This window comes from Cryptomeria japonica, chromosome 10 (genome assembly GCF_030272615.1).
Source record: "Cryptomeria japonica chromosome 10, Sugi_1.0, whole genome shotgun sequence".
Classification (NCBI taxonomy): Eukaryota; Viridiplantae; Streptophyta; class Pinopsida; order Cupressales; family Cupressaceae; genus Cryptomeria; species Cryptomeria japonica.
Window position 1 is genome coordinate 17,436,978 of NC_081414.1, and position 26,513 is coordinate 17,463,490.

At 36.9% G+C, this 26,513-nt stretch overlaps 1 protein-coding gene across 3 annotated transcripts in view; it reads right to left on the reverse strand.

The window, feature by feature from the left end:
- LOC131076721 (proline-rich receptor-like protein kinase PERK1) overlaps window positions 1-26,513 on the reverse strand; it is a 38,780-nt gene that overhangs the window by 10,716 nt on the left and 1,551 nt on the right. The window contains exons 2-7 of one of the 3 annotated variants that reach the window (XM_058014032.2): window positions 25,605-26,117; window positions 25,409-25,495; window positions 16,272-16,342; window positions 16,087-16,163; window positions 15,788-15,935; window positions 4,735-5,360 (exon numbers count right to left, since the gene is read on the reverse strand). In XM_058014032.2, the coding sequence (XP_057870015.1) occupies window positions 5,136-5,360; window positions 15,788-15,935; window positions 16,087-16,163; window positions 16,272-16,342; window positions 25,409-25,495; window positions 25,605-26,117 (1,121 nt within the window). In that variant the 3' untranslated portion in view covers window positions 4,735-5,135. Of the gene's footprint in view, window positions 1-4,734; window positions 5,361-15,761; window positions 15,936-16,086; window positions 16,164-16,271; window positions 16,343-25,408; window positions 25,496-25,604; window positions 26,118-26,513 lie in introns of those variants that run through there. The other 2 variants (XR_009113479.2, XM_058014030.2) reach the window with 2 other exon arrangements.

A 26,513-nucleotide genomic window follows, 5' to 3' on the forward strand; every position in this document is an offset into this window, starting at 1 on the left:
AACATATCAATTTCACCATATCTTCAATGACGTTTACATGTCTTTTGCAACAATGTCTTGGCAACAATATTTTCCTTCTCTTCCTACTCTACCCTAATTATTTGCTTGCTACTTTCTTGAACTAGTGCTATTCGCTATTGAGCTCTTGTCTATTTGCTATTAACTTTAAAAAATGAAGAAGTGGAGCCTTGTATAGTGCTCTCATTACGATTGAATGGCTCAGATTGATTTGCAATCAATGGCCAAGTTCAAAAGATAGAAACCCTAATTAGGGTTTGTTACACCCATTGCAAAGCATTTAATGCTTGACCAATGATATATTTACATTTGATAGGACACATATCCTTCTTTGAAAATTCAACCAATAGATGATAGCAGTAGGTACATCGAACTTTGTGCCCATGTGATAATTATCTTCTTTGTAGGATGAGTTAGGTACATTGAATCTGGACACCTTCTCATGAAATAATGTGATTGGATAAATGATGACTAGGCACCACCTCAGCTGGTTGATCTTTGTAACTCATCATAAGTTTTGATTGAATGAGGCATATCCCTTGATACTCAACATTTCCAAGCTCTTGATGTGATGATGCCTTTGCTCATGTCAATCTTCTAACTTTGATTAACTCTTCTAAAACTATCACTTGTCTTGATCATTTGCATTCTTGAGCTTTCATCTGGCTATACTAACAATGATTCTTGGATTTTCGAAGGAAATTCAAGATTGTAAAAATTCTTCTTTAATGCTTGATGTTGATTGCTGCTCCTCACGCTAATTGCTTGAATCAATCTCAGTCATTGCCTTAGACGGACTGTTCTTGTCTTGATGAGAGTTTGTCGTGCTAGAGTCATCTTTCAGCTGTAAGAGTTGTTCAAATTAGTTTTGTCAAGTGATATTCTATTTGCAAATAAAGCTTAAGCATCTAGACTAGGAATTACTATCCTTAGAATGATAAGTTTAAAAGCCTAGGCTGCATCTCTAGCCCTCAATAGAATATAATCATGATAATTCCTCATAAAGCTCTAAGGTGATCAAAATACATCAAACAAACCATCTTAAAACACAGATTGAACATAGATAAGGCCTGATCCAATTTCAACTTGAGGAAATATACTCTATTTTCAGGCCTGCAAAACACTTCAAAAGACTGTTTATATTAATCCAAATGTTCTTTTGGGCCAGATCGTGTATCTCACATGTAAATACACCTTTGGTTGATTGCTCTATCTTATCAGACTTTGATGAAAATTTGAAAATTTCATGTCCACATTGCCTCATTGTAGCAATTTGTTGTAATTGAATGATGGTGATTGATCAAATCAAATTGCTGGAAAATGAACATATTTTGCTATCCTTGGTGATTGCTGTGACTGAGTTTGATGCAACCTTAACCATATGCCAAAAGTAGGATCGCTGTTCTTGGTTGGAATCGTTGGGACTCAATTCACTGATGTCCAATAATCTCAACATGCTGCCTTGCTGTGAACAAGTTCGACACCTTGATCATACCCATGCTACTCCAAGTCAGAATCACATTTTGAATAAATGCACTGTAACTGTATGTCCCTGGCACGAATTGGAGCAGAATCACATTCTTAAAAAAAAGGACTCAATGCAGCTTGCTTATCACTGGTAACCGTAATTTGAACTTGGGCTAGGCACAAATCATAGATCTTAAAGTCAGAATCGCTCTTCATGAACTCATCACAGCTCCTATCAAATCGCCTACATCCAATATTACATGAATCGCTGCTACTTACTAATCAAATTCGCTAATGAATTTGAATCGCTGATCAAAATGTAGCTAATGGAGGTGAATTCACTGCCAAATGATGATCGATTGTCAAGACAAAATCGCTGTTTATGCAGATCATTGACTTAGAGTGTTGATCAAATGCAATGATCAACACCCTTATCTAATCGCCATCTTAAGAAATTCGTACTCCATTGCAGGTATTGGCGACTTTTATTTAATGCATAATGATTGGGATGATAAATACGTTTGCCACCTTCATTCAATACCTTGTGGATCATTGCATATTTTAAATGATGGCAACACTTCAAAATCGTGGCATTTGGGAGATTGAAACGCACCTCATATTTGATCACCAATTTTCAATGGTAAGGCAACATTTATTAGATGCATTGCATAAAAAACTTCGAACTTTTCCCTTGGAGTTTTAATTGCCTTTCAATCAAGCAATCCAACGATGTCTATGCAAGACTTCGAGTTTTGCAATTATTACTTAATGTGATTGCCTTTGCGTCATTAAATGCCATACCCTTGCACTCATTGAACTTTACAACATTTTAGGCATCAATATTAAATGCTTCCATTGGTGCGATCCCCTTTATCAAATGCCCTTTGTCCATTATTTCCATCTTTCTTCGAACTTTAAAAATTTACCTAGAACGTATCATGAAGATTGTATCGTGGAAGCTCAAGTGTTGAGGTGATCATAGCTCGTATGCACTAGAATTATCATTGCCCTTCGTTCATTGCACCTACTGAATGACTTGCATTGTTCAAGGCGTAGCTCTCCTTTCTTTCATAATCGAACTTGATTTAATTGTACAAGGCATTGAGAGCAATGCACAAGGCGTGCGAGAGCAATGCGCAAGGTGTGCAAGATCAATGCGGCTCATTCTCATGCCTTAGCCAAAAACTTCGACTTTTCAATTTTGCACTTCTTCCAAATAAAAATAAAAATAGCTAAACAACTAACTAAGAAAACAGAAAAAAGTGGGGGTCCCCATTTGCAATGGGGTGATGTGTGAAAACGTAACAACATATCCCTGGTAGGATATTTAGCTAAAATCCACCAAGTTTTTACAATCAACTCAAACCCTAGCTCTTTTTGATCACCAAGATCCTGATATGAGCAAGGAGAGATACTAAGACTAGAATAAGGATAATTAACACAATAAACAACTTATTGGCAACTAGCTGACCAAATTACAAACAATATCAAATCGACAGAATTGATCAAAGCCAAAGTAGCAGATAATGATATGCAAATTCCAATCATATCAAATTGATAAATAACAGGCAAAATAGTTAAACGCCAAAATGGCAGACTTATCATCCAATTTTGAATCAACACTAAAATGGTAGATGATGACACAAATTAAAGGAATCCAATGATGAACAGTCTAGGATCTTTTTACAATAATAACATGGATCTGGCAATAAAATGTCTTAGATCTTTAAAAACATAAATAAAATGTCTTAGATCTTTAAGAATATATATTATAAATATATAACATGAAAACTTTAATTAATGATGTAGTAATATCAAAACCCAGAATAAACAATCACTTCAAGAAACAATATCAACATTATTATATTTAACTGAAATGGAATTATGCAAACTCATATTGTAATATCACTGCTGAAACTCCAAAAGATTGCTGATGTTGCTATTCAAACAACTAAATATGCCCAAGTATATGATCTGAAAACCAATTCTAAACTTCTAAATGATAAATCAATGTTGAAAGTGTTAAATGCTGATAGACATCAATATGCCATTGTTGTGATGAAGGACACCATCCAAAACTGACATGCAATTGTTAATTCTAACATGCAACACTGATATGCAATTGCTACAATAAAGAACACCCTCCAAAATTGACATGCAATTGTTGATGATGTCATGCAACTGATTATTTAACAGTTGAAACCCTTTGCCATGTATTATAGCGAGTTGGTAATTGTTATTCTAAATCCAAAACCAATGTATAATCAATTATAGTAGCAATAACAACAATACTTAAATCTGATTTAAAATGAAGAATCGCATACCAAAATTGGAGCAGCCAACGTAGAGAAGGATTCAATAGTGATCAATATTCACTAAAAATCATAAATAACTTTAGTATATCATCTAAGAACACCATTGTGAGATGGTATGACAGGTTTTAAGATAAGTACAACTTGCTACAAAACTCCACATCGTCATGCCAGCAATGTAATAAGCTAAGTTGCCGGTTCAGGTTCGGGTACGAACAACCAGTACGGCAAAATTTTGAAAAGGGGTTTGGGTTTGTGTTGATGTGTTTTTTATGCACATGCAAACACAGAATAAAATACCTAAAGGTACCTTATCCTCTCTTGTGCAAAGCTTCCCGACTGCTGAAGATCTCGCCAAAGGATTAGTCGAGGCAACTCCAAGGTTCTTGTATGTAGGTTCTCTACTCGTGGATAAGCTCTCTGTGATATGATGTGATTTTGCTGGAATCACAAGGGGACTTACACTTGACGACCTAAACGTCTGATTTGCTGGACTCACAGGATTTCACTAGCCTAGATTTTTTGGAAAAAGGGAAAAAAGGATGAGGGCGAGGGAAGGATCTAATTCTGACACTAAGAATGTAGGAACAATGAATGACCTTTGATGAAATTCTAACTAAGTCTTGTCTTGACATCCCAGGACCATCTCCACAAGGTTAGTGCGATCTTCGGAGGAAAGTTTTATGATGTTCAGATCATCGCTACAGGCATAGACACCATCAGGCTAATGCATATCAATGAAGAAGCGACAATTGAAGTTAAGCTTAAGCTGAATGATTCCAGTTGACTACACAAGGCAAGTCTGCAATCAACAAACTGCTAGTAGTATGGATATACAAATTTCACCATCAATCAAACACATTTCTTCCACTCATCTAATAACATGAAATCAAATCTGAGAAGTATAAAGACCATGCAAATTGTTGAATCGACCCATAGATTTCACCATTTCTTCAATGAAGTTTTACAAGTCTTTTACAACAACATCTTGGCAACAATCTTTGCCTTCTCTTGCTATTCTACTCTAATTGCTATTCTATCAACTGACTATTCACTATTAGCTAACTATTCACCTACTATCAACTATTGACTAACTATTATTCTTTACAAATGAGGAGCCAGGGCTTATATAGCGCCCTCAATACAATTCCATGGCTCAGATCAATTTGAGATCAATGGCCAAGATTTTACAATGAAAACCCTAATTAGGGTTAGTTACAACAAACTTAATTCTGACCAATGAAATAATTGCATTATTTGGACACATGTCTCCTCTGGAATATTCGACCAATGGATAGCCGGGGTAGGTACATCGAAGTTGGTGCCATCTTTGATGAGTCAGGTACATTGAATCTGGACATGCTGAAGTGGACCAACCCGACTAGAGGAGTGATGACTGGGATGCCACCTTGTCTTTCCTTCAAATGTTGGACTGGAAGAGGTCGTCCTTGATGAGGCTGGGCTGGAGAAAGTTGTCCTTGTTGATGCTGGGCTGGAGAAGGTCATCCTTGTTGATGTTGGGCTAGAGAAGGTCATCCTTGTCCTGGCTTGGTCTTCTTTCATCTGCCAAAACAAACCAAAAGATGATTAAGGACACATGATAAATTCATTTCAACATAGCATTTTCAACTTAAATCATCAACAAAAAGATATTAACATGAAACTTGCCCAAGATTTTCTCCAGGAACAGACCCTATAAGAATTTCGCCCTGGACCCTTCGAAGGTTCAAGAGCGAAATTCCAACTTTAGCTCAAAATTCACATTTTTGAAGGTCAAACATCTTTCCAAGGCATTCCAAATAGCTTTTCTCACCCTAGTCCAGGCCTGACTTAGCACAAAATTTGGAGAAAAGGATGGTTTTAGTGTTTTTCGCTCTGGACCCTTTGGAAGGGTCGGGAGCGAAAATCACTTCTAGGCTCAATTCCTTCATCTCTCATGGTTTCTAGCAACTCAAAGTCACTCTTAGGGGCAACTTCCTCTTGATTTTACCTTATCCCACACTTGACCTAGCAAAAACTTGATAGCAAAAGAGGTTTTGAGAAAATTTGCTCTGGACCCTTTGGAAGGGTCAAGAGCGAAATTTTCATTCTTGACCAAAAATCATCATTTTTTCAACTTGAAACTTCTTTGCAAGGTAGGATTTCATCCTTCATTGTCATAGGAACAAGGTTTCATGTCCAAGAAAGGTCAAAAAGTAAGTTTATAAGGAATTTCGCTCTGGACCCTTTGGAAGGGTCAGGAGCGAAATTTCCTTTCCTGGCTAGAATCCTTCATTTTCACAAGTGCCAAACACTCTCAAAGGCAAGATCATGTCCATTTCCCCTTTCAACATTCTTTGGACATCACAATTTGGTCAAATAGGGAAGGAAATGAGGTCTAGGAGGATTTTCGCTCTAGACCCTTTGGAAGGGTCAAGAGCGAAAATCATGATTTGGGCTTGATTCTTCCTTTTTCCAACTCAAAATCACCTCAAGAGGTAACTAAACATCATCCTTCACCCAAGGGATAAGGTCTTAAGCCAAAACAAGGTCAAAAGAATAGGCTTGCAAGGAATTTCACTCTGGACCATTTGTAAGGGTCAGGAGCGAAATTCACCTTCTTGGCTAGAATCCTTCATTTTTTCAAGGCTTTCAAACATTTCCAACATCAAAACATGTCTACTTTTCCGTTCAAAATGCCTTGCAAATCAAAATTTGGTCAAATAAGGCAAGAAATGAGTCTTAGGTTGATTTTTGCTCTGGACCCTTTAGAAGGGTCAGGAGCGAAAATCTTGATTTAGGCTTTAATTGCTCATTTTTCAAACTTCAATCTTCTCCTGGAGGCAAATATAGATTGTTTTCCACTTGAGGAACCAAGTTTTAAGCCCATTCAAGGTAGCAAATGAGGATTATAGTGAATTTCGCTCTGGACCCTTTGGAAGGGTCAAGAGCGAAATTCCTAATCTTGGCCAAAATCCTTCACATTTCTACGTTCCATCACCTCAAAAGGCAGAGACATGTTATTTCCTTCCCAAATTCGCCCATGGAACAAGGTTGGTATCCAAAACAAGGGAGCAAACGAGGCTTATGAAGAGTTTCGCTCTGGACCCTTTGGAAGGGTTAGGAGCGAAATTCCTATTTTTGGACAAGATCCTCACTTTTCAAAACACTTCTCAAGGCAAGAACACATCAAGACTCACACACAATGCCTAATAAACCAACGCCCATCCAAAACAAGGAAGGAAAATGAGGGTTATAAGGATTTTTGCTCTGGACCCTTTGGAAGGGTTAGGAGCGAAATTCCTCTCCCGGGCTAGAATCCATCATCCCAAAGTCTAAAATCTCCTCTCCAAGGCAAAGTTGCATCAAACCTTCTCAATTATGCCTCAAAAGTCTACAAACTTGATCAAGCTAAGGAGAAAAATAGAGGAAATATGAATTTCGCTCTGGACCCTTTGGAAGGGTCAAGAACGAAATTCACCTTAGGCCATGATCCTGACTTCATTTTTTCGCATTTCTTCATTCAAACAAGTGCTTTTGCCTTCATTCAAGCCTATGAATGCATTAGTTCTAGGTTTTGGTCAAAGAAGAATGTCTTATGGAGAATTTCGCTCTGGACCCTTTGGAAGGGTCAGGAGCGAAATTCACTTTGGACCCTTTGGAAGGGTCAGGAGCGAAATTTGACATTTTGAACTCTCCGTCAGGATCATTTTATGGAATATAACATTTAAGTATAAGAAACATCTTTCTTCTTTCTTATACTTTAAGTTATATTCCATATATACTTTCAGGATGTTTGAGAGTGGTTTCAGACCTCCAGGAGTTATATTGCAAAATCTAGTTTTTGGAGGATTCTTCAATTTTCCAGACTTAGTCAAATTTCAGGATCAGGACATTCCAGACTTAGCCAAATTTCAGGATCAGGGCATTCCAGACTTAGCCAAATTTCAGGGCATTTGAAGATCAGGATGACATTCCAGACTTCATCACTCACCAACTCGACCTAACTCAGACCTTCAAGGATGATACCCACTCACAAAGCAAGACACAATTAGCAACAAGAGCAAAACCAAGCCCTAAGGAATATTCTCAAAGAAACCCTAATTTTGAGGCCCCAAAGACTCACCTCGCTCAAGCAAAGCCTACCATCCTATTGATCCCCTGGCGACACTCAAAATGCAAAGGCTAACAGACAAACCCTAAACACCTAGAAAGCGAACCCCAGAAAGCAAAAAAAAGCAGGGGTCCCCATTTGCAATGGGGCAATGTGTGAATACGTCACAACAGTTTGTTAGTACAAAAACATGTAAATTATATATAGATATATATATATATATATGCAGCCTATAAGAATGAATTAAGATTAGCATGTCACATAGCATCATATGAACAACAAAAGCAACATAAACTTGTAATCGTAGAATCATGATCATACCATAACAGCATCATATACATCAAGTTTAATATTAAAATGATAAAATATTCAAGTATCATTGTTTCAACTTTCAACAATTTAAAGTTTGATCATCAAATAGATTCTCTAATTCATCATCCTCATTCTCCTCCTCCTCATCATTGACATTGACATTAAATGAATCAATGCCAATGCCAATGCCACTTAAACTTGCACTTGCACTTTAAGTTTGTCTACTATCTGAATCATCAAATGCAACACGCTGAGAAGTGAAAGCATCCAAATCATTATGCTCTAGCTCTATATACCACATCTTCGTTTCCCCTTGCTTGTAGTCATGTTGCTTATGTGAAATGAGCCAAGTTAATGTTTTAAAACTCACTTTTAGGGTTATATTTTAATTTTTTATGTGGTGGAATTCAAAAAAACAAAACCATTTTTGCGCTGTCAGACCTGGGTTCGACCTAGGTCCTCTTGGGTTCAACCTGGTCCGAACCAGGCCTGTGAATCACAGACCCTGTCCAAACCACAGGCGAACAGGACCAAAACCCCGAACCAAGACTGGACCGGACAAGTACCAGGGGTCTGGGGGGCCAAACCCGGTAACCTAGGTAATAAGTATGAAAACCCTTCATATTTTCATCCATAAATGAATCCTTCAAATATGGCAATTAGATTTGCTGAAACAAATAGAAACTTCACAAATTCTAAACCGTCAACCACAATCAAAACTAGAACACACCAAACATTCTGAACTAATTTTGCAATTGTTTGATACAATGAACTTACAACAATAAATTGAAAACTGTAAACATTTAGCACTCAGGTAATCTGTGGATGGTATTATTCAAATGGCTAGGACAGTTTTCATCCTAACACAAACAAAGAACTCTTGTTCATTCTAAAGAAATAAGAAATTGATAATAGGCTGAACCCTTCTTCTATCCTTAACTTCCCCTTTTATGAGCACTTTTGAGGAAATAAAATATATATTTCCATTTTTTCCTTTTTCCTCCAAAAATGTAATTCCAAATTAAGGACCTTTAAATATTATCACTTTTTACCCCATGCCTAGTGACATTTTATAACATCACTTCAAGCCCTCTTTTAAAAACATTTTATAATATCATTTTGAGGTACTTTTATAGTTTAATAATAAAATATATGTTGTCTCATGTAAATTAAAGTTATTTTTTTGGGCAACTTAAATTAAATTATTAAATTATTTCCTAGTTCAAAAAAGGAGACATGATAATAAAAATGTTCACAAAGAACTTTCCAAAACCAAGTATCAATTGAGATGTTTGCGGAATTATAAGAATGAAGGGCCAAATTTTAGGGCAAAGCTTTAACTAGTTAAAAGAGGGTGACAGAGGTTCCAAATAATTTTTCAAAATTTTGAAATATAAATGGAATAAAGAACATATTGGCCCTATTGACATTGGGGATTCTAAATGTGATAACCTTGAGAATTTGAAAGATGCTTTTCAGAGTTTTCATTAAAATCTTTTCTCATTTAATCTTATTGATTGGAATCTTGAAGCTAGACACAATTCCCTTAGAATAGTAGGGTGAGTAGGAACCAGGCATGCATCGTATGACTTGAGATGGTTGGTGGCTTGATGGTCTGTTGCTGTGTGGCTAAGAATGCTTGGAGCATGCCATGTGAAATGGGCAGGATAAGCTCCTGCGGAAAGGGTCCTACAGGAGATATGATTCAGATCCGAATTTTGTAACAAAATTATTCCTAAAAAGTTAAAGAAGAAGATGCTAAGTACTTGAGTAGAAACCTATCTAATTATTAGAATTATTAACTCTTTGGTAATGGTAAATCCTCAGGAATTGATGGTATCCCTGCTGAGTTTTATAAAGTCGATAGTGATTGGATCGTTGAAGATCTCCTTGATGTCTAAAATGAGGCTTTTGAAAAGGGTCAGCTTGGGTTAACATTAATGGGGGAATCATTAAGCTCTTGCCTAAATTGGGAAATAAAACTCTTCTGAGAACCTAGAGGGCCATCACCCTTCTCAATGTGTTATAAAAAATTCTTGCTAGGCTTTAAGCACTTAGGTTGACTGATATTCTCCCACATTGTTTTTGTGAATCTATTTTGGAAAACTTGATCACTAGTTCGGAGGGGTTGAATTGGGAAAAATGCTCTGGTCAGAATGTTAGTATGATTCTTCTCGACTTTGAAAAATCTTATGACAAGGTGGAATGGGATTTTGTTATTGATGTTTTGCAAGCTTTTGGATTTCCAAATCTCTTTTGCAAATGGGTCAAAGTTCTGTTTAAAGATACTTCTACCCAAATTGATGTTAATAATTCTCTGACTGCACCATTTTCCCTTAAAAGATCGATTAGGAAGGGTGCCCTTTGGCCTCTGCTTTGTTTGTTATTGTTGTTGATGTCTTGCGTTATCTTTTGTAAACTAAGATGCTTAGAGGTGTTTGCTTACCTAAGAATAAGAGCTTCCCAATGCCTCCTTTTCTAACGATACTACTCTGTTTATTGAGATGTGAAAAGAAACTTAAACAATGTACTGGATAGACTAAATATTTTTTGTCATGCTTCAGGTGCAAAAATCTCTAATAGCAATAAGTCTACTATTTTAAGTTGATGTAACTCTCCTCCAGAGTGTTTTATGAGTTTGAATTGGCAATGGAGAGGTCCTAATAAGATTGTAAGATATCTTGCTGTTTTTCTTTTGTTGACGCTTCTTTGAGAGATATGTGAGAATGGGTGTTTAAGAAGTTTGAAAAGAAAAATGTAAAGTGACAAACTCATCTTCTTTCTTTGGTTAGTAGATTGCAGGTTTGTCGAAAATGTTGTCTTCTTATAGCATTTATTATTCTTCTGCCTAGTTATTTGGGAGTTATCAAATTGAAAGGATCAGAAAACAATTAGAGACAGTTTTTTGGTCTGACGGGAAAGGTAGAAAAAAGAGACGTTGTGCAGTGTTCTTGGGGTCTCCCAAAACTTTTGGGAGGTTGGATCTTAAGGATCTCAAGCTTCAAGGTAATTTATCTTGCAATTAAATGGATTTTGAAAACATCTAATGACAGTGAACCTTGGAAAGTCTTAGTTATAAATTTATAATTAATATTGCTCTTTCCAGACCTAAAAATGCATCCTCATGATATTCTATTTGTTAGTTTTTCTACGAAACCTTTTGGATCTAACATGTTCAGCAGCATATGGAGAGCATGGAAAAGTGTTAAGAATTTGGTCAAGAATAAAGAAGCTTTTGTAAGGGCTAATAAAATTTTCACTGCTCACAGGGCTATATAATGGAACTTGAGCTAGAATCATAAACCTCTTGCTCTCTACCAAGCTTGTTCAGCTAAACAGTAGGCTTCCACGGGTATTATAGAGTTTAAAGACATTCTTGTTAAGAGTGGTAAAGGATTGGAATAGTTTACAGTCTGAGTCTAATATTCCTTGTAGTTTACAGTCTGAGTCTAATATCCTTGTAGTCAGAAAAAAAACTTATACTGTTGTAAAAAAAGATTTTATGGGGTTAATTTTCCTGCTTCTGTCAATTTGAACACTGAGATCTTAGAAAATTTTAAATGGGAAGATGGTTCTGTTTTTTAAAAGATGACTGCCAAAACAATATATATTCTTCTGGCTGATACTATGGAGATTATTTGTTTTCCTTAAACTATTTGTAATCTGATTTGGTCTGTTAAACTAAGATCAACACCAAGCTGGCAATCTCAACCCAACTCAAGTCCTAGATCCCACGCCTTGCAATTTTCACCAAGTGCAATGCTACAACCAGGAGTAGCTCGATCATCCAACTCAAAAATTGGATTGTTATATGTCTCCTCAACACCCATCTCAAATAACAGGTAATCAACAATCACCACAAATTGATTCCTCCAATTATGTTCATGCAAATCAAGAGAACTTCTGCTATGATGAATACCAAAAAGCAGATTTATCATACCTGTCATCAATGACTCCATAGCTATCCCAAATCTCCTATGCATCCTCATTACCATTTCTAGTCGTAAATTGTAGATCCAAATCATCAAAATCCCTAAACTTCTGCTCAAAGTCGGCCCCATGCAAAGATAAATCAGGCTTTGTTTCAAGATCTTCATTAAAAGAAAACTCATCCCTTGTAGGATCCTCATCATATTTAGAAGCTAACACACCCAGATCCCAAGTTGATCACTCTATTCAAAAAAAATGTACTCACCGAGCTCCTTATGAGTGGTAGACACAGTGAATGAGTCTCTCCCCAAATAAGTTCTGTTTCGACATCCAACTGGTATCCATCTGAATCAACATCACTGGAAATGTCCGAACTCAAACTCAAAGCTATTGTTTTATTCTTTTCTTCATGCACACTTGTCTTCACATGTTTAGATCTTATTATTGTTTTTAGGTACCCTTTGACGTCTGGGTCCTTCATTAGTTTAGAGAGTTCTTGCATTAATTCTAAAATAGACTTATCAGCTTTAGTCATCTTCCCAACTTTGTTATGCAACAATCAAGAGAGGTTTGAAAATTAAGCAATTGAAACTATGTAACTGAAGACCAGAATAAGCAACCCCAACCAACAGGCTGGCAGGAAATCCAATGCTCTAATACCACTTGTTGAGCTACAACTCCTTTGGACCAGCTAGGACTCAAATCTAGGACCATCCATTTGCTGTTGGAGTGCTCTACCAACTGAGCTACTAGCCCCTCATGGCCAGCCCATCATTGGTCCGGGTGTGGCTTATTTCCAACACCCCCCCTTAAGCCACACTACAGGTGGCTAGGGCTCCTAACTTGGCTATAATACCACTTGTTGAGATACAGCTCATTTGAATAAGCTAAGACTCAAACCTGAGAACATCCATTTGCTGCTGATGTGCTCTACCAACTAAGCTACTAGCCCCTCTTGGCCAGCCCATCGTTGGTCTGGATCTGGCTCATTTCCAACAACCCCCTTAAGCCACACTCCTAGTGCTTGGGGCTTATTCCCAACACCACAAGGGGTGTTGAAATAAGCCAAATCCAGACCGACGATGGGCTGGCCAAGGGGGGCCAGTAGCCAATTGGTAGAGCACTCCAGCAACAAATGGATGGTCCTAGGTTCGAATCCTAGTTAGTCCAAATGAGCTACAGTTAAACAAGTGATATTAGAGCCAGCTTGTAATGTCCCTTTTTCACCCTTAGTTAGGTATGAGGTTTTCTTTAGCTTATTCCAGGGTTCCCATAGGATAAGTGGATATGATTAGGGGACTCAATGTCCTGAGGTGAGATCTACCAGTGATTTTCAGAGTTTTGGCCTTGGCTTATAGATTTAACATTCATTTTATTCAATGTAATGTCCCCTACCTGATCTATTTCAATATATTAAAATTGACTGATATTCTTCAATTAATTATTATCAAGTGTCTATCTATTTTCATCATTAGATGATTAATTTTATTATTCATAGTTCTTAATATAGATATCAGACCTTGCTACTACTTCAGTTTTAAGGGAGAAGGGTTTACGTATGTTACCAAAGCGCTTAGAGACCAACTACAATAGGTCCCCTCAAAGTTTACAGATCCAAGCCCTTACCTATCTTGGGTCTATACCCTCAAGGCTTATGGGTCGCTGATCCCCACCTTATCTTGGGACTTAACCTATTGCTTGGATTTAGACTGCCCCTCTTTGGAACATCTCATTCCCACCATCTTAAATACGGACAGTAATAACATGATTTAGACTATAAGTATAAATATTTCTTATGTATTATGAATATATATGTGAAATTATGTATGATTGTCATACATATTGCAGTCCATATTAATATTACTATCAATTCCGCATAAGAACATTATTGGGCTTCATATATTAAGCATACTTATTAAACACGTCCCATGCATACCACCAAGAACAAGGATGTTACTGCCTGTAAATTAATAACAGTTCTGATCTGATCCATGGTGATGTTACTAGATGCTTTGATTCCTTTTTCTTTATATCTCTCAATGTGAGGGAGAGGTCATACCTCTTCATCATGTATGCCCTTTGGCAAGAGACACACCCTTTCACCATTAACACCCTTTGAAAGTGTGCAACTATTCATTATTTCTACCCTTTGAAAGGGACACAACCTTTCACAATCAGACCTGCACTTCTTAATTAACTCAGATCTGCACTTCTTATTTCCAAGTTATCCCCCTCCCAAATGAGGTTCTCTTCTCCCTTTTATATCTTATTGTTGAGGGAGTCACAACTTTTCCTTCCATGTCTTTTAACCATTCATTAACTTAATTAAATTTTAATTAATTATATTTAATTATATTCTTTATATTATAATTTAATTTTTAACATTTTAATTTTTTTATTATAATTTATTATTAAATTCTATTTCAAAGTGGGGACATTACATTCAACCTTCAATCATCTATTGTGATAATTATTGTGCTATTCAAATCTCAACAAATCCAAATCAACATCAAAGAACCGAACATATCAAGGTCCATGTGCTCTACATCAAAGAGCTCATCCAAGAGTAGGGCATTGATCTATAGTTTTGTCCTCCTTCAAAGCAAGTTGCAGACATCTTTGCTGAGCCCTTCACAAAAAGCAAGCACATTCATATACGAGGTATTCCTTGGGGAGGCTACCAAGTTCTTCCTCTCTTTTATCTCTTCTTTTGGCAGCAGCTATCTCTCTATCTTTTCTTTTTTGAGGGGCCATGGATGGGGGGTGTTTCTTTTGTACATAGGTAACAAAACATGGCACTATCTTGCCAAGATCCATTTTACCCATGCAAGCTGCACTTAAAAGGTATTTGTGTAGTTATCCATTTGGTACATTGTAGGTTAAGCTTACAAAGATAATTTTTTTGCTTAGCTTTAGTTATACTTGTCCTTTTTGGAGTGCAAGGTGTTATTCTCTTCCTTAGAAGTTACACTTCCTTTTTTGGAAAGTGAGGCCTCTCGTCGTTCCTTTGGAGTTACACTTCTTCAAGAGTAAGCTGTCATCCTCTTCTCTTGTATTTCCTATAATGGAAACTTCATTGCATTTATTGTACACACTTTATGAATTTTGTTTCTTTAAGCAAGTAGGTTATTGTAAATAGGCTTAGGCATTTGTTCCTAGGTGGAGATCTCATGCAATTATCTGAAACCTTACAGCATGAAATCTTGCAGTTCTTGTTGGTGTTGGAAATAAGCCACACCCGGACCAACGACGGACTGGTCCAAGAGGGGCCAGTAGCTCAGTGGTAGAGCACTCCAGCAGCGTATGGAAGGTCCTAGGTTCGAGTCCTAGCTGGTCCATGTCTCAACATGGTATCAGAGCCAGGTCCAGGCTAGGAGCCCCAAGCACACGAGAGGTGTGGCTTAAGGGGGGGTGTTGGTGTTGGAAATAAGCCACACCCAGACCGACGACGGACTGGTCCAAGAGGGCCCAGTAGCTCAGTGGTAGAGCACTCCAGCAGCGTATGGAAGGTCCTAGGTTCGAGTCCTAGCTGGTCCATGTCTCAACAGTTCTTAAGATAATACCACTCACAATATCGGATAGCCTAAAGCAAAAGGAAAATTATCTGATTCAAAATGGCACACCAGAACCTGTAAGATGAAGAATTGAGCGATACCCATTCAACCAAGCTCTCACTTCCAGCAGGATGTGATGCATCAACAGGTCTTCGCCCAGTCACAAGCTCCAATAATAAAACTCCATATGAGTATACATCAGATCGTTCTGTGAATTTTCCACTTGATATATATTCTGGAGCCAGATATCTGAAAATTCAAAACATTTTGATGAAAATGAGAAAATCATTCTTATTGGCCATGAAATGAATTTAGCATATGCTCTGAAAAATAACCAAGTTTGAATGGGATGACTATTCTGAGGATGAGAGTAACAACACACATCACTTAGACAACTTACCCAAAAGTTCCCACAACATGTGTTGTTACATGGTTATATGTATCGGTTGCTAATTTTGCAAGTCCAAAATCTGAGACCTACAGGGGTAAAGAAGGCAACATATAAGACGCTAATTTAAACTTCAAAGAGGCACATTGCTAACTATGAATTGACAAAACTAGTGAACCTCCTTGACAAAATAATACCTGAGCTTCAAAATTGTTATCCAACAGAATGTTGGATGACTTGATATCCCGATGAATGATCTTAGGATAGCCTGTGAAAGAAAATTGTGAAAATTAACTCAATTATGAAATATGTCTTGAGAATCAAAAAGAAGAAGCAATATAGCTTTATTTCTGAGTGTATTTATAAGTGTTTATTTACATAGGATGAGCTAAAAAACACACTGACATATTTCCAAATGTCCACAGACTTTTTAATTTATTTGTATCTGCCCTTTCAAGCTGTTCTAGCTGTCTACATAATATTTAGTTTACGCATATCTATCAAAAAACATAGTCCATTTCTATCTATCATTTACAGTTCTTTCAATTTTCAACTATCCAACTATTTCTTAATTTATATGACAAAAAACTAATCACTTACATATTAATGTCTTCATCATTTCCTCCATGCATAGAGGAAATTGTGAATTTTGACAAACAAATAATGCCACCTTGTTGCTGAGATGAAAGAGTTTCTACATAAAATTGTGTATAAGATTTTAGCATCAACATTTCGGTTTACACTCCATGATCCACAACATTGATGCTAAGAACTTATACGCAGTTTTCCAGAATCTTCTTCTCTTATGACGGATCACAGAGTGTGATCTGAAATGTTGGTGTTAAAAACTTATACAGAGTTTTATCGAGAAACTGTTAACATTTTTCCTCTTCTTCACCCTAATGATCGATTATGAAGTGTGATCTGAAACATTGATGCTAAAACTTATACACAGTTTTTGTAATGTCCCCTACTTGGTTTAGACTTGTTTTAACCATAATTAAGCTATTTCAATATGCTTATGACTTAAACTAAGTTAATTAGGAGACGAATCTATCTTAACGTGAATCGAATCAGTGATATTCCATAGTTCAATTGATCAATTTGCTACTAAGTAAATTGTTCATCTACCCCAATAGATAATTAACTCTATCATACTAGATATTTAATTTTGTTCTGATTCATTATAAATCAGTTACATATTTATTGATTACTAGTTATATAAATTATTATGCATTACTGCAGAGCAATTTCTAAAAGATATTATAATAATTATAATTATTATATTAATATCTATATTTATAACTATTATATTACTATCTACATTTATATTATTATTAAATTTTGCATAAGAATATTATCGGGCTTCATATATTAAGCATACATATTAAGCAAACCCCCTTGCATACCACCAAGAACAAGGATGTTGTTGCCCGTAATTTAATAACAGTTCTGATCTGATCTCTGTTCCGTCTCTTTCTTTCCCTTTACTATCTTCCTTATCCCCCACAACTTCAACACACTTACTCAACATACTACGCTCTCTTACATACGTCACTTATATTCACATACACTATTCCCCCTTTTATTTCTAATTCCAAACTCTATTAATGTGTGTCTCATTTATCTTTGAAGAGACGTCTTATTACAAAAGACATCTCTTTGAGAAGAGACATTTCTACTTAATAGCCAACGTTTCATTTGCAACACATTAATCATTTTGTTTGATATAGTTCGCACCACTTCAAAAAATTTACGGTTTATGTTTTGACCAAGTTATACACTTAACACTTGAATTGTTCTGTCCACGTCCTTCTTGTGAATGAGTTTTGCCCACGTCTACTGTATTCTCATTATACTTCCTTCAACAAATCGCTGACTTATAAAACAATTCCTTAGTATTTATATTTGGTATGGCAATCGATATTGTGGTCTTATTATAACTTGTTGTAATCTTTGAACATGAATCGCTTAGATAAATTTAAACAAATCGCTGCATAAGTCACATATGAATATCGCTGTCCTGTGTATGGGCCTCATAATATGATCGTCGTTCTAGAACTGATTATTTAGAAAACATAATCTCTGAATTTTCTTTGATCACCGATTTTGATAATTGCGTAGCTTGTTTATAGAATCAGTCCTACTTAGTAGACATCGACTTCTTCCAAATTAGTGCCACCGTGGCCATGGTTTTATTAGTTATGAATAATACATGAATATCTATCTCCAGAATATTTTCAGAATAAAATCATTAATGAATATTAATTAAATAATAATATTAATAAATAAACAAGTATTTAATAATTTCAATTAATTATTATATTAATTAGTTTTAATTATTTCATTTAGGTTTTATATATATAATGATCAAGGAGAGGACATGACAGTTTTATCCGGAAACTCTTTCAATTCATTTGAATGGACCATGGAAGAATTATTCCTGTCACACATTGTAGTTGCCAAGATGAGACCGTCAAAAAAATAGAATAATGCATGCAGATTGCAAAAAATGATGATGACACTAGAAGGACCCTCAAATGGAGATCCAGGATCTATGAATTGATGATCTGCATGGAAATAAATCTTTGTACTGAGAAGATAGTATTTTAGCGAGAAAGAGTTAAATTCAGTTTGTGTAAATAAATCATAGGAGTTGCTGAAAGCAAAATCAATGGCTTTGCCAATCTAATTGTTAAATGAGATGAGGTGAAACACGTGGAGATGAATATCATTGACTCAAATGCTTTCTCAACACCAAAGGGCCCCCCCATGGAGATCCAAGATCTAGAAATTGCAAAAAATAAGTTTTTGTATTGAGATGTAATGTAGTGGGGAAAGAGTCGGATTCAGTTTGTGTAACTCAATCCTAGCAACTGCTGAAAGCAAAACCAATGGCTTTTCTCCCTGCTTAAGAATGGAATGTATGGTAAGGAATGAGGCAAAAGAAAAAGATGCCAACATTAAAGCAATGAGGTGCAATCTTGAAGCTGTGTGGAAGCTCACTCAAAATCAGGGGTTCCTGACAACTAAGGAAGAGAATGAACAACATGGAGTTCATCAATTTGTTGAATTTCAGTTTTTTCCAGGTGAAAAGAATGGACTGTTGTTAAAAAGATAGAAACAAGCTCGAGATGGTATTAATGGTCCTGCCCTACAGCCACAACCACTAGAGGAAGTAGCAAGGTGATGATCAAAAGATTTGTTCACAAGTGGAACTTGTTGTAGAAGTGTTGTAGTCTCCAAAACAAAATCTTCATTGTCAATTGTAACATTTAAAGAGTGCATGGTTTAGAACACAGATTAACTCCTGAGAGGGAGGGGTGAATTGGTAGTTAAAATACTTAACTAAATTTAAGTAAATTTACTTCCTTTTTAAAAACACTTGAAAAGTAAACTTATGCAATGAAAACTGAATGAATCCAAGAACATCCACACAAAAGAAAGACACCAATTTTACGTGAAAACCCAAAGTGGGAAAACCACGGTGATAAATACTGCTAGGGTGTACTGCCCTAATCCAACCTCACAGTTAAAAGGGTTACAATGTTTCTAGGGCACCAACCCTTCAATTACAAAGCACCAACTCTTCAATCTTAGAGCACCCACTCTAATCAATACAGATACAATATTTAAACAATATTCAAAATCAGCAAGTTTATTACAATCAGTGTTCCATGGGGACACATCTCCCCCAAAAATCATGGAGTTTCCAAGACGGAGACGTCCCTTTGACAGAGTTTCCAAGACGGGGACGCATCTCCCCCCAAAAATCATGGAGTTTCCAAGACAGAGACATCCCTTTGATGGGGAGATGCGTCCAAGACGTTTCTTCGCCGCACCTCCACCTCCGCCATGACTCTCCGCCAAAAAGGAGACGTTTCTTGCATTGCTAGGGGTGGGAGAGACATCTCTCAAGGAAGAGATGTCGTGGGGAGACATGTGAACATCTTTGGGATGTCTAGACATCCCTCAACGGGGCAAGAAACGCCCAGACATCTCCCGCGGCAGCAAAGTTAAAAGTCTATTTTTTAAACAAAAAATAACAATAAAAAAAACACAAAATTCATAACCCTAAAATGACTAAAGCTCTTAAAAGAGACATTTAGTCTCATTTCAGTCATTTGCAACCATAGAAAGACTAAAAACATTTGATTTACTGAGCTTCGAAACTACGAAATTGAGGAAGCAGGAGGTGGACAGTGGACTGCAAGTTTGAATTAGCAAGCTTGGAGGAGGATTAGAGGAAGATTCTTCATTCTTGCTGAAAGATTGAAGGAAGACGTTTGCTCATTGATCAAAAATTTTTAATTTCTGATTCCAGAATCAAATTGCAGCCATTAGAAACAAAGAAATTTAGGGAAAAAAACTTCGAAACTAAAAAATTGTTTTTTGCTTGAAGTTTAACATCATTATCACTTTAACTATTTTAATTTATAATTATACTATTAGAGACATTTCTTTGAAAAAAAAATTATTTGTTTGAAAAAATTCTGAGTTTTTTCTTTAACATTGTTTGTTGCAGCATCATTATCACTGTCACAATGAGCTCTAACACCATGAGTGAGAATAAGGAGGTTGAGATTCATAGTGAAAATGAATCATCTGAATCTGATGAACCTAGCACAGAAGAAGTGGGGGCAAGTCAAACTGAAACAAGTTCTGTTGGGAGTGGAAATTTCAGCTGCCCTTCTGAAATCCTCAAAAAGTGGGCCAAGGGTCCCTTTGATCCAAAATCACCCTTAAAACAATTTGAATCTGAGGTACCAACACAACTTGGAACAGCTAGGGGCACTAGAAAGTGGAAGTGCAACATGTGCAATCTTGAATGGTTTGGCAACGTTACTAGAACTAATGCTCACTTCCTTCTTGTTTGAGGCAAAGGTGTAGAAGTATGCAAGAAGGTGCAGAAAAAGTTGAAGTACAGGGCTGAAAAGTTAAAGTTATGGGGTTGCAATGAAGATAAAGTACCTACGTCGTGTACTTTGCCACATAGGAACGAGACTTATCAAGTTTCTGCAGTTTCTTCTTCTACTTTGCAAACTCAAAGGCCACCAATTCCATCCAGTTCAAGGGCAGCAGAGGCTAGGGGAAAACGTAAGATGACTAGTCCATCTTTACAATCATTGGCTGATTTATTTAATGTGCAAGTAAAAGATGAGGCAGATGATGCCATTGGCAAACTCTTCCTTGCTAATGACATTCCATTCCACATGGCCCACTCTCCTTATTATAAGGATGTTGTGGCAAAGATAATAAGGGCAGGAGCATCATATGCACCACTTGGTGAGACTAAATTGAGGACAACAATCTTGGATCAAAACTATTCCAAGATTAATATTTAGGTGGAGAAGATGAAGAGACTCAGGTCACAAGTTGTTGCAGCATAGTCATGGATGGGTGGACAGACATTAGGGATTGTCCACTCATCAATATCATGGTTACATCTACAGCAGGCCCTTATTTCCTTAGGGCTATTGACTGTTCAGGGCATAGCAAGGATGCTCATTTTTAGTTCCAGATCCTCAAGAATGCTATAGAGGAGGTTGGGCCACAAAATTTGGTGCAAATAGTGACAGATGCGGCCCATGTGTGTAGAGCAACATGGAAGATAATTGAGGCAGAGCCTATAGACATATTTGGTGGACTCCTTGTTGTGTGCATGCCATAAATAATGTACTCGAGGACATGGGTAAAATCCAGTGGATCAAATCAATTGTTAGTGATGCTAGAGATGTGCAGATGTTTGTCTGCAACCACCATACTTCACATGCACTCTTTAGGACCTTCTCCAAGAAGGAATTCCTAAAACCTGTAGAGACTCAATATGCATCATACTTTATTCTCTTGGAGAGGATGCTTGAGTTGCAAGAGCCCTTGCAAGTAATGGTTATGAGTATGACAACAAAATGGAATAGGTGGCCTGAGTCAAAGACACAACAAGGTTTGAGGGTGAGGGAAGTGGTAAAGAATGATCTCTTTTGGGCTGATGCCAAATATATTGTCTCCATCATTGCTCCAATCTTCACAGTTATCAGATTTGGGGATTTTAATGCACCTTCCCTTGGAGAGGTGTATGAGTGCATTGATTCTATGTTTGGTCAAACGAAGGTTGTTGTGTGAGAGAAACCTACATTGCAATTCTACAATGAGCATATTCAGCCGATCATTCGTCGTAGATGGGAGAAGCTCAACACTCCCTTACACATGGCTGCCTATGCATTGAACCCGAGGTGGTATGTGCAAAGGCCAGGCAAAATTATACCTGTAGAGGATCTTGAGGTGAAAGACAGATTCATTGATGCAGTTGACAAACTGTATGTTCCTACAGAGGCTAGCCAGATTCCTACTGAGTAGACAAAATTTGCCACTCCATGAGGATATTCAGAGGCAGCAAAGATAGATCTCGAGGTTATGTCACAAGAAGACCCCAAGTTGTAGTGGACTAGGCATGGACCTAAATCTCTGATAACTACTCTAGCCATTCATTTGCTGTCCCAGGTTTCTAGTTCTTCTGCTGCTGAGAGAAATTGGTCTACTTACAGCTTCATCCACTCCGTTAAGAGGAACAAGCTTGTGGCGGTACATAGTGCGTTGCGTCTCATTGACCGCAACACATCTACGGATAAGGAGAGTCCAACAGCCAAATGGGATGTAGAGCCAAAAGAGCCAGCACAATTGATAATGATGCAATCGAGACAGGGCTGGTTGGTATTGGTATAGATGAGCTTGAGAATATGGGGTCCAGCAGTTCAAGTGATGAGGACATTGAGGAGTTTGGTGAGGAGCTTGGGGATGATTAGAGTCATTAGACTCTACTTCTAGTGCTATTTAGTATTTTGTTTTTGAACTTTGAACTTAGAACATTATTGAACCTTGATAACTTGATCAGTTGATTGTAATTTTGATGAACATTGGATCGTGATTAAGATGATTACGAAATGAAAATTTTTGAAAATTCTTGTTCCAATGTCTACATTTGTTATTTGAGTACTAAACTCTAGTTATTATGTTATACATCTTTATCTTTTTAAAACTAATTTTTCAAGTACTATATGTATTATGTCAGCACTGCCAACCCACTGTTGTCCCTCCGGCATTCCCAAACTTACGCCCCAAGTACCCATGTCCCCGAGACTCGTCCCCCAGAGGAAACGTCCCCAAACCCCATGGAACTATGATAACAATCTGAAACAAAGTTTGATCAATTACACAATGTTCAGACACTGGGAAAAAATTCTGAGAACGCTTCAGAAGTCTTAGCAAAGACTGATGACAAAATGAACAATTCTGATCTTCACAACTGCCTTCTCTATCTGTGAGAACAATTCAATGACTTTATAATTCAAATAATAATTCACAGATTTAAAACTTCAAATTAGAAGCATAGAAGACATGCCAAATTGGTATTCTATTCTTCCAGTGATCTCTGGATTTAAGAAACAATCTGCACAACTGTTATACCTGAAGTGGATGAAATAGTTACCAAAAACACATCTACAGCTGTTGGTATCTTCAAATACTGGATTCACTGCTGTTCTGTATACATGTATGCTTAATGAATTGTCGTTCTATCTCCAACCAAACTTCCAGCCTTCACGCCACTCACTCTTTTCTTAAAAGTATTTGAGTATACATATCACAGATACAAAGTATTCTCTTCACACCAAATCTTACTCCAGTATTCTTTTTATTCTCACACTACACAACATTCACCAAGCATCGAATGGCCCAGTATTTAATAAGATAAAAGATAGTTAAAAACAGTTTGCTACGGTTAAAGATATAGTTATTTTTTTGTTTTTATAAACAACTAATCACCCCAGGTTCGAACTGCTCTTCATATGTATTGAACATCATATCATTTGCAAAGCATAAGGAATTCGAAAACTATAAGGACATTTGAAGTAGTTGTTTGAAACAGTTGTCACTCAACCGCAGCCAACCAACTTTCTAACATAATGAAATATAATGCGGTCATAATACCGTCAGTTCTGAAAATGATAAAGTCATCAAAACATTGAAACACAATGCTGTGAGTTCTAAAAATAATCATCAAAACATCTGAAACAGGATGCCATAAATCAGTCTGAGAAACATCAAAAATATGCTGCTGTGAGGAAGAGAACATGACTATGAGACCGTCAAAACAATACAAGGTAGAACAATGCATTTGTAATCTGATTAATAGGTTGTTCATTTGAAATCTGAAAGGTTTGAGAGTGTTTGATATTCTGACATCAATGCCAAATACAATGCCAACACATGGTACCTTGTGGATAGGGTGGTGAGAATAGTAAAGATGGTATCAAATGACAGGTGAATCAACAATTTCCTTGATGACTATAGGAAGTGAAGATACAAGCTCGACATGATAGACAGAGCCAAGTTTCAACATAGAAACAGTGTGAGGGTGTCATAGTCTTGTGTCTGTGTCTACAGTTGAATCTCGAGTTGAAACTTGCTCATCATTTGCTGAATTAGCTAAAATTAAAATGCCTTCCATTATTGAAGTCAGTCACGTAGCTCTTGGATGAGCAACTACACCAAGTTGGAGTTCTAGGAGGAGATTGGTAGACTTGTTGTCCATCCATCAAAAACAAGAGACCATGTCTAAAAAACATTCACCAACAGAATATTCACTGCAGAAGTTGAACTGCCAATTTGACAACATAAAGTGGCAATCAAAGTTTTGTCATCAAGAAGTCTGAGGAGCCAAATCCACCATGTGTACTAAAAGCTGAAGATCAAAAGCCAATGTGCCAAACATAATTGCTGAAATAGAAACCAGAAAATTGAAATACGAAATCTTATGGCAGATATCTAAAATTAAAGATTTAAGAGTATGAGAATTAAGGTTCCAAATCATAATATGTGTAATAAAGGTTCAAAGCCAAAGCCAAAACTTGAATAATCACTATGTTAGTATGTAGAAATCTGAAATTTGGAAAACAACAAAAAATATTAGAAATAGTAAAGGCCCGTTCGTTAGGCTCTGATTTCAACTGGCATGACTCCATTACCAAGTATATTTCAGAGTGTCTATTTAGCATTCACATAGGAGAGGCACATACCTACATGCTAAAAATCTTACAATGACATTTGTGCTTCCATTTTCCACATACTTTTTAATTTATTTCTATGTATTATTTTCTACCGTCTGACTACTATGAAATTCATTTCTATCTATCATTTACAGATTCTGTCCAATTACTTTGAAATTTACTTCTACGTAGCCCTTCCATGTGGGTTTGATCAATGAATAACTATATTTTACTTACTAACTATTTAGCTACCCTTATCAAATAGAAAATAGACTGAAGAAATTCCTTACAATCTTCATGGAGATAAGCCAATCCCCGGGCAGCTCCTATAGCAATCTTGACTCTAGTTGCCCAATCCAGCACACCTCTTCCTTTTCCTGTAGGGTTAGAAGACGAGTAAAATTTCAAAACATAAAAACACAGTCACACAAGCAACCAAATTTCAGGAATCCAGGCTTGAAGCAGTGTCAATTACATCATCCCTACCATGGAGATGTTGTTCAAGGTTGCCATTTGGAACATAATCATAGATAAGAAGCCGCTGACTGTCTGCTACGGAATAACCCACTAGAGAAACCAAATGCCGATGATGAACCCTACCAATAATTTCCACCTCGGCTTGAAATTCACGTTCTCCTTGCCCACCTCCCACTTTGAGCTGTTTAACTGCAACTACCCGTCCATCCTGCAAGCACCCTTTATAAACGCAGCCAAAACCACCCTCTCCAAGTAAATTCTCTTTGGAAAACCCTTTTGTTGCTACTGCCAATTGCTCATATGTAAACATAGATCTCAAATTGCCCCATCCGTGCCTAGGTGTTTCATTCATGGGCTGTAGGGCTCCAAGCAAATCTCCAGCCTGAGAAACATGATTACCATTGTGGCCATTTTCACAAACTTGAATTGGAGGAGGGTGGGGTGTGAAGGGCCCGATTGGAGATTGAACTGATGACGGAGAGAAGTCAGACCTTGGCCAGCTCTGAGAATTATTCAATCTACCTGCAAAGTTTGTAGAAGCGAGCTAAACAATAAGAACAGTGTTATACTTTTCTGTCCAATAATTTATACAGTAAAAATTTTGCAATGAATCCTTGGTATTCACTATGCAGTATGTACAGTTGTAGTTGTTTTATGAGTTACAGAGAATGCAGTGGAAAATCCGACTAACAAACTGCAGCACATCAGTGATGCCAACCTATTCCTAAATGTATAGAATAATAATACGCTGTGAATGTGCTCCAGTTTGTTGCTCAGATATCACGCTTCTGTTTAAATTTGCTAAATTCCAAATTAATCTCTTGAACATGACCTCGTCACCAAAATCGGCACCATAATGCATTACAACAAAAGAATGGAATCAAATGTTTTTCAAAGTTGATGTAAAATAAATTGAAT